This window comes from Dama dama, chromosome 20 (assembly GCF_033118175.1).
Source record: "Dama dama isolate Ldn47 chromosome 20, ASM3311817v1, whole genome shotgun sequence".
NCBI lineage: Eukaryota > Metazoa > Chordata > Mammalia > Artiodactyla > Cervidae > Dama > Dama dama.
Window position 1 is genome coordinate 20,409,590 of NC_083700.1, and position 15,323 is coordinate 20,424,912.

Consider the following 15,323-nt stretch of genomic DNA (forward strand, 5'->3'; position numbering starts at 1 on the left):
AGGCCATTTTGGGGGCGTAGTGGCTGGCCGCCCTTGACCGGCCCCTGCCCGGGCCCTGGACTGGGAGCCGCCCGCCAGAGCATCTTCTCGCCTCAGCTGCGGAGCAGTGCCCCGCCTGCCGGGTTCTCGGCCGGAACCTCCGTCCAGACTCCCTTCTGCCCTTCCCCTACCTCCGCATAAAGCAGAATACTCTTCGGTCGCATCCTGCGGAAGATACCTTCCCGGCCCCCAGACGTCAGCAGCCCCTCCACTTCAGCTCCGTCTCCCTTTTTCCCAACCTGAGCCGGATCCCAATCTTGGATTCTCCTCCCTCATCTCCTGGCCTCCACAAACATTCAGCCTGGCACCTTTTTCTTCATAGTATGTATCACCTACCAGATTATATAATTTAATCTAAAATTCGTATTCGTCGTTTGTCTCTCGCCCTACTCTAAGCTCCACCAGAGCAAAAATCTCTTGTTTTGTTCTCTAGTTTACCCCAAATGCCGACAACAAGGACAGGCATCTGTTAGGCGCTTAGTAAATATTTGTCGAGTGAATGAATGGGAAGGGGCGGGGAGAATTTACATGGAATAGGAATGACTCTCATTCTAACCTGAAGGGGATCTCAACCCCAGATTGTAAATCCATTTTAGACTTTAGCGTTTCAAGAAGTGGGGAAATTGATCCCAGAACTCTGAAAAGTAAAATCGGGGTGCTCCGCAAACTGCAGACACTCCTGCTGATCTTTACACAGCGGGAAAGCTGACTTCCGAGATTTTAATGGTTGAGGTATGTGAAAAAGAGATAGACTTAGTTTGCGTTGCTAGGTCCCGATATTCGTATTTATTCAACAAATATTGATTGTGTATCTATTTGGCGTTGAAGAGGAATCCTACATGCTGCTGACATAGTGCTACATATGTGCTACTTAGTGCTTCCGAGGGAGCTCATTTCCCTCCCTTCCCCCCAGGCTTCATAGGCTAGGTGTAGGTCCTGGAGAGTAAAGTCCATCTCCCGGTTCCTAGGCTGGGAAGCAAATCTGCATTCCAAGGGAAGCATTCCAAGGGAAGCTTTAGGTAGGGATTAGAGTCATCAAACTGGCTCATGCCCCAGGGTGGGACAGAAAAGAAAAGCCAGGGGGTTGGGTATCGGAAAAGGAAGTGCCTCTTCTGGACCAAGTACCTCCAAACTCCTGGGGTGGTTTTTTAAGAGATTTTTTTTTTTTAATATAAGATTGTTTAACTGACCTAAATATTGGAAAATGGAAATGCCTAAACTCTCCTAAGGTAACGCCTCAATCGTTAGGCTACTTAGTGTACTTGTAAAGTTAGGAGACACCCACCCCAACCCTATGAATACAGATTACAAGGACAAACCGGGAGGCCTCTGAGTCACAGTGATAGTCACCTGTTCTTCAAGGAAGCACACAATCTCAGACAGACCAGACACATGGGGCAAAGGTGACACTAAGGCCTTTTTCAGAGCTTATGGTCTCTCTCCGTAAGGAATGTTACACTTCGCAGAATTGACCAGTTTATAGATACAGCGAAGGCAGAAAATTAGAACAAAACATAGAATCCAGGAAGAAGAAATGAATTACATTGGTATATATTCAAGAGGGTAATTTTACTTTTGTGAAATGGAATAGAAGAGAATGATATAGGTAAACTAGAGAAGGCTTCATGAAAGAAAAGTGAATTTGGCGCCAAATTCTTATCCTACCATTCTTTTCTCGGTTCTTCTTGAGTTATCCAAGACTGTCACCACTACCACTAACAACTCTACTGAAATCGTTGTCTCAGAGATCACCTGTTATTCTGTGCCCAGTTCCTAAATGGAGCAGCAGGAAGGCTACGCAGGAAGGGTATTTAAAGATAAGTAAATAACTGAAAAAGAGTGATGCCACTGGCTGAGCTTGAAAGGACAGGAGACAGAAAGGATTTGGGGATTACCTAAAAGAGGAAGAATAAAATAAATTAGCTTTGGAAATTCCATCTTGGGAGGTGGGACACACACACTGTAAGGTATAGTTCGGGCTGAGACAGAAAAGAAGGAGAGACAACCTCAACGGAGGTAGGTTACCTTTATTTAGGCAAGGAGGGGGCAACAGGTGGCCTAAGGACCAGACTGAGCGCAAGAGGCATCAAGGAGGCTTCATATTTAAAGGGAGGTTTGTGGAAGCAATAAGGGAAACATTAGTCAGGTGGGATGTTTTGGGTATTCTTTAGTTGAGATGGCATTTGTAGTTGGGCAGGGGGTGATAAGTCCCTGGCAGATGTAGGGGGTGATAAGTCCCAGGTAGATACAACCGGCCTGCAGCATCAAGGCAGGACCTAAAGTTCAGTTCAGCAAGGGTCTTTGAGACTTGTTTTCTTTTCTAGGCCCAAAGACTCCTTCACACACAAACACAGTCTAGCAAACAACTAGAAATGAAGTTAAAGTTAGCACTAGAGACCGGATCTAAGAATCATCCTCATAGATGTGAAAGTTTCTAAACAGGACCAAACCTTGAGAAGTATGGAGTAGGTGGATAAAAGCAAAAATAAAAACCAGTGATGGAGTAGGCAGAGAGGTAGATGAAAAAGTCCATAGAAGAGGGTTGTTTAAGTAGAAGAGAGTGAAATTTGGGATATAGAAATTATGGTTGATCTTCTAGATGTCAGTTTCAGCAGAGTGGCAGACCCTTAGGGCCAACTGCAGTAACAGAATTATATCAAGAAAAGAGGAAAATGTACCTTGACTTAAAGAAAAACAGGGTGAAAGAAAGGGGAAGTTTTATGTTGGTTTTGTTTTCAGGAAAGAGAGACTTGATTGTATTTTAAGAATAAGCCAGAAGAGTGAGCAAGATTCAAGAAATAGAGAACAGTGAAAGCCTGTACATAGAAGAAAAGGTAAATTTTGTGTTCTGGAACTTAAATTGGAAGGCCAGATATGAAGGAGTGAGGAGTTGCAGAACTTGAGTCAGCTAACTGTAGCCCACTGGATTGATGGAGAAATTAAATAATTTATTATTATTATTATTTTAGTATTTATTTGTTTGTTTATTCGCTGTGCTGGGTCTTAGTGGAGGCATGCAGGATCTCTTAGCTGAGGAACATGAATTGCCAGCTGTGGCATGTGGGATGTAGTTCCCCAGTCAGGGGATGTAGTTCCCCAGTCAGGGACTAAACCTGCTCCTCTACACTGGGAGCACAGAGTCCTAGCCACTGGACCACCAGGGAAGTCCCAGGGAGTGTGATTCTGAGGGCTGGAGACTTGGTAAATAAGTTTTGAAGCTGTTGGAATTACCCATAAGCCTAAGGAAGAGTATGAAAAATGCCAAATGAATGGCACAAGTGAAATACTGCTGAAAAGTCTTCCTTTCAACTAGAATGGGAAGGTAACTAATGTGGACCTTAAAAAAAAACAGGTAGGTGAAAGGGTAGGGGGAGGCCCTTGGAGCAGGAAGGCACAATGTTTATTGTGGACACTGAAAGGAGATCCTCCAGGCTGAACAGAGGGACAGGCGAGTACTGAGAAACAGACTGGAAAGGTAAATTGTAGGGTAGCAAGGCCTTGCTTCCCTCATAGCTCAGTTGGTAAAGAATCTGCCTGCAAGGCAGGAGACCCCAGTTTGATTCCTGGGTCAGGAAGATCTGCTGGAGAAGGGAAAGGCTACCCATTCCAATATTCTTGGGTTTCCCTGGTGGCTCAGCTGGTAAAGATTCCATCTGCAATGCAGGAGACCTGGCTTTGATCCCTGGGTTGGGAAGATCCCCTGGAGAAGGGAAGGGCTCCCCACTCCAGTATTCTGGTCTGGAGAATTAGTCCATGGGGTCACAAAGAGTCGGACATGGCTGAGCAACTTTCACTTTCACTTTATGAATATCAAGGTAAGGAATGTGGGCTTTATTGATGGATCACAGAGAGCTACTGTAGATTTTTGAACAGGAAAGTGAAGGTGTACTTCAGAAGGTGAACCTAGGTTGGGATGATGAATGCAATGGCAAGTCTTGACTGAGGTGGTAAGCCCTGCACTAGAGTAGTGACCAAGGGAGGGATGTCCTTTGAGCACATCACTCACCATTTCTTTACAAATTTCATTACAGATATTTCGCTCTTCCAACAGCAGTAACAGCATGTAATTGCACTCATGCTTAGGGCTTTTCCTGGTTGAGTAAAATTTCTATTATGGGTGTTGTTAGGGAAGATAAGAAATGGTCACTTTATATACTACTGGATACACTCTTCCAAACTTGGGGTTCAGGATTGCCAAGAGTCCCCCAAAGATATTTCACTTCTTCTGACCCACATCTTCCACTCGCTCCACAGAGATTTTATGAGTGGACATCACTGAGGCAGAGCATGAGTCAAGAGTCAAGAGACCTGTACTCTAATTTTACTTCTGAAAAAGCTATAATCCTAGCCAAATTTCCTAAATTTGGAGCTCAGTTTCTTCTGAGAAATTAAGATAATTCCAGATTCCTTAATTATTTTGTTTCTTTTACGCTCCTTGGGAGGAAAAAGTCATGTTGGTCTTGCAGCTCCTCCTTTTATTATCAGCTGGAAACATGAATATATGTAACAATATCTAATATATAACAAGGTAACTCTTTGGGACAAAGAAGTCCAAGCAACATTTTGGGTCTAATCAGAGTCACTTCTTGATAAGGGAAAGACTTCTCTCCCAGCTCCTGAGTTGACCCCTTAACCTCAAACCCTTTCATCAGCACCAGCTTCTAATGCTCTGAGCAACGAAATTCCAGTATGTTCAGTCTCCAGCATACATTCAAAATACGGGTATCATTTAAAAGAAAAAAAGAACAAGAAGGCTACATACTTCCAATTCCAATGGAAATTAAATGGAACAGATTCCTTCTGCATACTTTTTTTTTCCCCTGAGCTGGTAAATCGCCATTCTGAGGAGAGAACCAGCTTTCTTCCACACACCCAAACAACAGCTGATTCCACCTCCCACCCTGCTTTCCTTTTCTCATCGGTGAAGGAGGCAGAAGCTAGACAGCTTAAACCTATACACACTTTCCCAAAACCCCACTTTCTCTCACAGTCCATGGTGGCCAAGAATTTCAGCAGAGTCTCACATTGATTTACTTAGGTTCTTTATCTGAATGATTTTCAAAGTCTGTCTCAAATACAGAGGCGAGATGATACACAGATAGAGCACTGGACTCGAAAACAAAACGCCTGATACAGCAGCCACAGAGAAATGTTAACTCAGATCCATTCAACTGCCAGAGTGCTGTTAGCTGTCAGCCTTCAGTGACATAACCTTAGGATCTGTCACCTTCCCAGGTGGCTTAGACAGTAAAGAATCTGCCTGCAATGCAGGAGACCTGGGTTCAGTCCCTGGACCGGAAAGAACCCCTGGAGAAGGAAATGGCAACCCACTCCAGTATTCTTGCCTGGAAACTTACATGGACAGAGGAGAGTGGTGGGCTACAGCCCATGAGGTCTCAAAGGATTGGACACAACTGAGTGACTGAACTGTGAGGCAAGGACTTATTTATTTATTTGGCCACCCACAGCATGTGGAATCTAGTTCCCTGACCAGGGATCAAACCTGTACCCTTGCATTAGAAATGAGGAGTCTTAACCCTTGGACTACCGGGGAAGTGCCCAGGAGGGGTTCTTTTTGCCAGCCAGGTAGTGAATAATGCCATTTCCAAACTCCATCTTATAGTCTGCTTTCTCAGACCTGTCCTGGAACCAAGTGAGTCAGTTCAGGTGGTCTGGTAAGCAGATGCTGAGACAAATTTAGGAGTGCATGAGATTTATTGGGTAGTATCCCAGGTGGTGCTAGTGGTAAAGAACCCGCCTGCTAATGCAGGAGATGTAAGAGAGGCAAGTTCGATCCCTGGGTCGGGAAGATCGCCTGGAGGAGGGCACAGCAACCCCACTCCAGTGTTCTTCCCTGGAGAATCCCATGGACAGAGGAGACTGGCGGACTACAGTCCATAGACTTGAAAACAGCTGGACATCTGATGAAGTAACTTCGCAGTTCAGTTCCGTTCAGTCGCTCAGTCGTGTCCAACTCTTTGAGACCCATGGACTGCAGCACTCCTGTCCATCACCAACTCCTGGAGCTTACTCAAACTCATGTCCATCGAGTCAGTGATCCCATCCAACCATCTCATCCTCTATCATCCCCTTCTCCTCCTGCCCTCAACCTTTCCCAGCATCAGGGTCTTTTCAAGTGAGTCAGTTCTTTGCATCAGGTGGCCAAAATACTGGAGTTTCAGCTTCAGCATCAATCCTTCCAATGAATATTCAGGACTGATTTGCTTTAGGATGGACTGGTTGGATCACTTGCAGTCCAAGGGACTTTCAAGAGTCTTCTCCAACACCACAGTTCAAAAGCATCAATTTGTTTGGCACTCAGCTTTCTTTATAGTCCAACTCTCACATCCATACATGAGTATAGGAAAAACCATAGCTTTGACTAAATGGATCTTTGTTGGCAAAGGAATGTCTCTGCTTTTTAGTACTCTGTATATGTTGGTTATAGCTTTTCTTCCAAGGAGTAAGCATCTTTTAATTTCATGGCTGCAATCACCATCTGCAGTGATTCTGGAGCCCAAGAAAATAAAGTCTGTCACTGTTTCCACTGTTTCCCTATCTATTTGCCATGAACTGATGAGACCAGTTGCCATGGTCTTAGTTTTCTGAATGTTGAGCTTTAAGCCAACTTTTTCACTCTCCTCTTTCACTTTCATCAAGAAGCTCTTCAGTTCTTCTTCGCTTTCTGCCATAAGGGTGGTGTCATCTGCATATCTGAGGTTATTGATATTTCTCCTGACAATCTTGATTCCAGCTTGTGCTTCATCCAGTCCAGCATTTCTCATGATGTACTCTGCATATAAGATAAATAAGCAGGGTAACAATAGGCAGCCTTGATGTACCCCTTTTCCTATTGGAACCAGTCTCTTGTTCCATGTCCAGTTCTAACTATTGCTTCCTGACCTGCGTACAGATTTCTCAAGAGGCAGGTCAGGTGGTCTGGTATTCCCATCTCTTGAATAATTTTCCACAGTTTGTTGTGATTCACACAGTCAAAGGCTTTGGCATAGTCAATAAAGCAGAAATAGATGTTTTTCTGGAACTCTCTTGCTTTTTCAATGATCCAGTGGATTGGCAATTTGATCTCTGGTTCCTCTGACTTTTTTAAATCCAGCTTGAATATCTGGAAGTTCACAGTTCATGTACTGTTGAAGTCTGGCTTGGAGAATTTTGAGCATTACTTTACTAGTGTGTGAGATGAGTGTAGTTGTGTGGTAGCTTGAGCATTCTTTGGAATTGGAATGAAAACTGATCTTTTCCAGTCCTGTGGCCACTGCTGAATTTTCCAAATTTGCTGGCATATTGAGTGCAGCACTTTCACAGCATCATCTTTTAGGATTTGAAATAGCTCAACTGGAATTCCATCACCTCCACTAGCTTTGTTTGTAGTGATGCTTCCTAAAGCCCACTTGACTTCGCATTCCAGGATGTCTGGCTCTAGGTAAGTGATCACACCATCGTGATTATATGTGTCGTGAAGATCTTTTTTATATAGTTCTTCTGTGTATTGTTGCCACCTCTTTTTAATATTTTCTGCTTCTGTTAGGTCCATACCATTTCTTTCCTTTATTGTGTCCATCTTTGCATGAAATGTTTCCTTGGTATTGCTAATTTTCTTGAAGAGATCTCTAGTCTTTCCCATTCTATTGTTTTCCTCTACTTCTTTGCCCTGATCACTGAGGAAGGCTTTCTTATCTCTCCTTGCTATTCTTTGGAACTCTGCATTCAGACAGGTATATCTTTCCTTTTCTCCTTTGCCTTTCACTTCACTTCTTTTTTCAGCTATTTGTAAGGCCTCCTCAGACAACCATTTTGCCATTTTGCCTCACTGAACCTTAAAAAAAGAACCCCTCCTGGATGGTTTGTGGGGTACAGATAGATAGTCTCTGAGACAAGAGGGCAATCCAATTGCTAAAACTTTCACTGATGATGAAACAGGAAAATATTCCTATGTTGCAACAATTCGGACATATGTGGTAGGCGGAGGGATAGCAGTGAATCCAAGGACAATGGAATGGGCTGACTGTTATTAAGTAGTGTTGAGCCCTGCCAAGAGATAATGAAAAGCTGAGAGCAGTTACCAAACACTGAAAATTGACTGTGAAGGCCAAGAGAGCCTCTTTGATGGGTTACAAAGAGGCCCTTATCTACTGCAGTGGGGGAGGAAGGAAAAAAGAAAAAATGCTGAAGACCAAACTCAGGACTTAAGAATTCTGGGAGGCAGATCTGTACTCAAGGTCAGGATCCTAGTTCGGAAAACCCAGGACCCTGACGCACTGAACGGAGGTATCTAGGGGATTCCCTCAAAGATTCTTGACTCCCTACAATCTTCTCAACTCCTCGGCGCCTTAAGGGGGGCCCACCCTTTCCTATTAGGACCTAGCAGCCCCTCCATGTGGAAAGATACTGCAGAGGCCTACCCCCGCCACCACCCCTACCCCCTCAGAATTTGTCTCCATCTCCTTTCCTGACTGCCAGGATCTTATTAGGGTTAAGTTACAGCATAGTCCAGTGAGAACATACTGGTCCTGATGAGGGAAGAAAATGACATACCCCCAAAGTAGCTGTGGCAACTGACCAATATGAGCTGTAAGAGTTGGGGAATATCTATAGAGTTGGATTTTTGATGGTGCTTAATCAAGGGGCTGAAATACAAGACTGGGTAAGGAAGAGTTTATTGACTGGGACCCCCCCTCCCCTCCTGGGATAGAATATAACTTCCTCTTAAGGCCCTGCCTCAGTGGCTCCTAGGAACATGGAGGATATGATAACCTTCGCTGAGTGAAGTTCAGTTGCCTGGATTGCCACAGCAATTGGGGGAAGAAAGGATTAAATGGCTCAGTAAAATGATCATGCCAGAGTCAATGATAAGAGACCAGAAACCCTACCAAAGGATGTTCCATGGAAGGTCTACGTGGATGCTAATTCACTCCAGTCATGTCAGACTCTTTGTGACCCCATGGACTGTAGCCCACCAGGTTCCTCTGTCCATGGGATTCTCCAGGCAAGAATACTGGAGTGGGCTAGAACAGTCCATTTAGCAGCGTCATCAGGAATGTGCTGGTGAGAGGAGGAACGCATTACTAGGAAGCTCAGTGTTGGTTTTCTTCTGCAAACCAGAGCTAGCAAGAGGAGGTGCTGTCACAGCCTGGCTCTGCAACAGCAACAGGGATAGTGGGGTCCCAAAGCAATAGAGGCCAAGCGGCAACATTTACCTGCCAGTAGGTTGGGGGTTATAATGATCTTAATGACTAGCATTGAAAAAGCAAGAGAGTTCCAGAAAATATCTATTTCTGCTTTATTGACTATGCCAAAGCCTTTGACTGTGTGGATCATAATAAACTGTGGAAAGTTAAAAAAAATAAATAAATAAACTGTGGAAAGTTCTGAAAGAGATGGGAATACCAGACCACCTGACCTGCCTCTTTGGAAACCTGTACGCAGGTCAGGAAGCAACAGTTAGAACTGGACATGGAACAACAGACTGGTTCTAAATAGGAAAAGGAGTATGTCAAGGCTGTATATTGTCGCCCTGCTTATTTAACTTATATGCAAAGTACATCATGAGAAACGCTGGGCTGGAGGAAGCATAAGCTGGAATCAAGATTGCCGGGAGAACTATCAATAACCTCACATATGCAGATGACACCACCCTTATGGCAGAAAGTGAAGAAGAACTAAAGGGCCTCTTGATGAAAAGTGAAAGAGGAGAGTGAAAAAGTTGGCTTAAAGCTCAACATTCAGAAACCTAAGATCATGGCATCTGGTCCCATCACTTCATGGCAAATAGATAGGGAAACAGTGGCTGACTTTATATTTCTGGGCTCCAAAATCACTGCAGATGGTGATTGCAGCCATGAAATTAAAAGACACTTACTCCTTGGAAGGAAAGTTATGACCAACCTAGACAGCATATTAAAAAGCAGAGACTTTACTTTGTCAACAAAGGTCCATCTAGTCAAGGCTATGGTTTTTCCAGTGCTCATGTTTGGATGTGAGAGTTGGACTATAAAGAAAGCTGAGCACCAAAGAATTGATGCTTTTGAACTGTAGTGTTGGAGAAGACTCTTGAGAGTCCCTTGGCCTGCAAGGAGATCCAACCAGTCCATCCTAAAGGAGATCAGTCCTGGGTGTTCATTGGTAGGACTGATTTTGAAGCTGAAACTTCAATACTTTGGCCACCTGATGGGAAAAGCTGACTCATTTGAAAAGACCCTGATGCTGGGAAAGTTTGAAGGCAGGAGGAGAAGGGGACGACAGAGAATGAGATGGTTGGATGGCATCACTGACTCAATGGACATGGGTTTGGGTGGACTCCGGGAGTTGGTGATGGACAGGGAGGCCTGGCATGCTGTGGTTCATGGGGGGGTCACAAAGAGTCGGACACAACTGAGCAACTGAACTGAACTGAATGACTAGCAAGGTCATAGTGACAGCCCAGGAGCTTGAAACAAGGAGTTGTGCAGGTGGGTAATAGAACATGGCATCCCTCGAGACAGTCAAAACAAGGGTATTATTGAATATATGTAATCACAAGAAAGCAAACATATATGAGCAGAAACTCAAGATGGAGGTCCCAGTAAAAAAAAAAAAAAAAAAAAATCATTATCCCTTATCTAGTTCCCCAGCCTCAGTCAGTTTCCAGATCCAGAATTCACTGATTAAAGAGATGTCCATGTCTCCAAGACTGGCAACACCGCAGTAAGTATATATTGTAGTGATTCCCCAGTCTTTCAAGAAAGGAACTTACGACTGTTTACTCAGGTGACTGTAAATATAGGAAAGAACCCCCAGGTTTATTGAGGACTGTGGGACACAGAATCTCAGTTGACGTTGACACCTGGGGACCCAAAGCATCATCCTTACCCCACTGCTGGGGTGGGACCCTCTGTGAGTCAGCTGGTAAGTAGAGTCCCAGTCAAAGTCCAGGGTCCTGCGGATCCATCTATGTAGTCTCACGGTGTGGACTGTGTGGACATCCTGCGGAGCACCCTTTGGTCTACTGCCTTGATGACATCATGCTGATGGGTCAGGATGAGCAAGAGCTGCACACTAAAAGCCTTGGGAAGACGCATGCACTCCAGAGCATGGAAGATAATCCCTACAGAAATTCAGGGGCCCACCATATCAGTCAAGTTCTTAACATTCCAGTGTTGAAGAGACATGCCAGGACATCCCTTCCAAAGGAAAAGACATACTACTTCATCTTCCATGCCTTATCGCAAAGAAGGGATCACAGACCTGGGAGGCCTCTTCAGCTTGTGAAGACAATCCTTTCCACACTAGGAATAGTGCTCTGGCCCACATACAAGGTGACAAAAAACTGCCAGCTCTGAATGGGGCCCAGAACAGGAAAGGAGTAGCCCCAAAATCTTAGTCAGCCCACACTGTTATAACAAAACGCCACATATCAGGTAGTTAATAAACAACAAACATTTATTTCTCATGGTTCAGAAGTCTGGGAAATCCAGGATCTCAGTATTTGGTAAGGGCTTCCTGATTCTTAGATGTCTGTCTTTTCACTGTGTCCTCACATGGAGAAGCACGGAGGCGTCTCTCTTGGACTTCTTTAATAAGGACACTTAATACCATTCATGAGGGCTCTACCCTCCTGGCCTAATCACCTCCCAAAGACCCCACCTCCTAACACCATCACACTGAGCATGAGGATTTCAACATATGAATTTTGGAGGGACGAAAACATTCAGACAATAGCACCCACTCACCATCACTCTCAGTGACTCACTGGGGACTTTGCACTGACTGTTTCTGCAACTCTGGGCTCTGCAGGGTTTGAAGTTCTAATCCCCAGAGGTTTATAGTCTTCCCAGAAGGGTAACATTGAGTTTCATGCTATGGCTGCCACCTGGTCACTTTGGATTCCTTATACACAGGGAGCAGCAGGCAAGAAGAGAAATGACCATGTTGTCGGGGGTCATTGGCCCTGATTAGGGAAGAGGTAGACTGCTGCTACCCAGTTTGAGAAGGGAGGAATATGTGCAGTGACCCCACCCAGGCACATCTTGGTTCTCCCTTGCCTAGTTTGACCTTGAAAGGACAAATGTAGCAATTCTGACCTGAGAAGGTACCCCACACCCCTCAGGGGCTAGGGTTTGGGCTGCGCCACTGGGTAAGCCACTGAGACCAGTAGAGGTAATGGCTGAGAGCAAAGGGGATTTGGAGTGGAGGAAGGAAGCACTGAGCACAAGTTGCAGCCCTGAGACCAGCTGCAGCAATGGGACTGCACGCTATTGCACTAACCTCCCTTGTCTGAGTTTCTCCTGAGGAGGAGAGGTCCAGGGAACGCTTACTCAATACGTAGGGAGAAGTGAATCCTCATGACATAAGGGGTGGACTGTAGTAGCCATGGAGGTGCCCCACTTGGATTCCCTTCAGGAAAGTACTTGTGTTCACCTGCCAGAATGCAATGACCTCACAGCTTCCAGTTGAAGTACCTTCAGGATTCATTATTATATTCAAGCTGAGACCAGATTCTTCCCAGACAGCCCCCAGGAATGACTGAGCCCAATGTGAGTACCAGGACTGACCAGTTCTGCTCCATGTTGTTCAGTTGCTCAGTTGTGTCCGCATCTTTGCACCCCGAGGACTCCAGCATGCCAGGCTTCCCTGCCCTTCACCACCTCCTGGAGCTTGCTCAAACTTGTGTCCATTGAGTCAGTAATGCCATCCAACCATTTCATCCTCTGTTATCCCCTTCTTCTCTTGCCTTCAATTTTTCCCAGCATCAGGGTCTTTTCCAATGAGTCAGCTCTTCACATCAGCTGGCCAAAGTATTAGAGCTTCAGCTTCATGGAGCTTCTGCTCCATGAGACTCCTCTCACTGGCCATCTTTGTCCCAGATCTCCCTGCTGGGCCTGCTGAGATTATCAGAGCTGCACCATGATTTGGGATTCTCCTCGCCCAATCCTGCTTCCTCGCTCTGTATCTTTCACAGGTATTACCCCCAATAAACTTCTTCTATTGTTAATTTTGTCTTAGCATCTGTTTCCCAAAAGACCCAAACCAATACACCCAGGCAGTAAAATGTATTAACAAGAAAAATTAAAACTACATATGTATATATCACATACTATAATTACAAAGATTTTTTACATAGATAAAACCTGGAAGAAAACATAGAAAAATAAAACTGATTGATCTATTAGAGTAATAGGACTGCAAACGAATTTTTTTAAACCTGTCCTTTACTGTTAATATTGTTTATAGATTACACAAAAATAAGGAGAAAATAAGAATAATGGTTCTGAATCTACTTTATGCCTCTTAAAACCTATGGGAATTTGGACAACTGAGTTTTTATTTCCCTGTCTGTAATATAAGGATAATAATTGTGAAAATAAAATGAATTTAGGATTATGAACACACTTGGCTATTATACACCACCATGAAGTTTGCAAAGTGTTGTTTGTATTGTTGACTGGGGCCTCATATTTAAGGAAGTTGGTTAACCGATAAATGTTTGTTAAGAGTCTGTTATGCATCAGGTATCATTTGTGTTAGTTTTCTGTGGGTGCTGTAACAAATTAGCAGAAATTTAACAGCTTAAAACAACACAAATTTATCATCTTACAGTTCTAGAGATTAGAAATCCTAAAATCATGTTGTCACAGGGCTGTATTCCTTCTAAAGGCTAGTAGAGAATCTATTTCCCTGTCTTGTCCAGCTTCTAGGAGCTGTCTACATTCTTTAGCTCATGGCCCCTTCCTCCATCTTCAAAGCCAGTCCCTCTCCCCCTTTCTGATAGCTACTTCTGTTGTCATATCTCCTCTGACACTGATCCTTTTTCCCTCTTATAAAGACCCTCGTGATTACATTGGGCCCACTTGGAAAATGCAGGATATTCTCCCTACTTTTAAATCCCCATCCTTAACTTAAATCTGCAAAGTCCCTTTAATGACATGAGGTAGCATACTCAGGAGTTCCTAGAATTAGGACGTGACCATCTTTTGTTTGTTGTTTAGTCACTAAGTTTGCATCAAACTCTTTTGCGACCCCGTGGACTACAGATATACAGTATTGAACAAGACAGGCAAGGAAAGAACCCTGCCCACCACTCCCCCTGGGACTTAGTGCACGCTCAGTCATATTTGACTCTTTTCAACCCCATAGACTATAGTCCACCACAGAGGACAGGTTCCTCTGTCCATGGGATTCTCCAGGCAAGAATACTGAAGTGGGTTGCCATTTCCTTTTCGAGGGGATCTTCCTGTTGGGAGAGTGCATAATTTCCTCTGTTCAGTCTTGCCACAACAAAGATTTGAAACAGAGAACCAGGGTTACAGCTCAGAGTTTTATTTGGGAAACAAAGGATAATACACCCAGGAGGCATAAGGGCAGGCCAACCCTGGAAGGAGAGGCCCCAGCCTGTCTTGGCTCCCTCTTTTTATACCTTTTGCCTCCTCCCCCTGAGCCTGCCCTATGCAAATTAAGACTAGCGTAACAGCTATCAGTGATCAGGAAGGGGGAGTGTTTGTTTCACCTGAGGTTCCCATTCTGGGTCCACAGATTTTTCCTTTGCTCCCTTTTCAAGGACTTTTTCCTCTTGTCTTTTAGCCACCACCATTTTTGGACTCCTGTTTCCTGTTCTAACCACCTAACATTCCCAACCCAGGGATTAAACCTGCGTCTCCTGCATTGGCAGGCAAGTTCTTTACCAGTGAGCCACAAGGGAAGCCCATTTTGGGGAGGCCATTATACTACATTATTGTGGCGATACAGTGTCGAAAACAGGAGGTAAGATCCCTGCTCCCATAGAGATTCTCTTCCAGTATAGGGGAGACAGAAAATAAACAGATAAATTAGTTGATGAAACACTGATAAGTGCTATGAAGACAATTTTAAAAGGGCATCATGATGGTGACAAAGTTTTGGGGAGTGATCTGACCAAAAGCAGGAACTGGCTTTGGAGCCGCAGCCTGAAGGATTAGAAAGCAATTACTAGCACACTTGGCTCTTTTCCCTCTAGAGTCCCTTGGAGATTTTTGGTGAATTGGGGGGGCCTTTTAGTTCAGGAAGTGAGTTGATGTTTACCCTCCTCACTTATGAATGGGCTTTATTAAGCAGACCAGTTCCAACTCACAAAGTAAATATTGATTTGTTACCCCCACCCCAGGGATTTTTATTCTCTAGGCTTTCTGAATTTCAAGTCGAGATCAAGAACTAACCCTGCCTCTTTAGGGTTTAAGAACAGCACCCAGCACTGTTTCATGCATATTGTCTGGCATAAAAACCCTAAGACTGCCAGGTGATGGCAGAGACCACAG

General features: G+C 44.4%; 1 protein-coding gene across 1 annotated transcript in view; it reads left to right on the forward strand.

Annotated features, from left to right (window-relative positions):
• LOC133074494 (uncharacterized) overlaps nt 1-15,323 on the forward strand; it is a 35,645-nt gene that overhangs the window by 594 nt on the left and 19,728 nt on the right. Inside the window, exon 3 of the mRNA XM_061168426.1 lies at nt 21-360. Within this exon, the coding sequence (XP_061024409.1) occupies nt 21-360 (340 nt within the window). The remainder of the gene's footprint in view (nt 1-20; nt 361-15,323) is intronic.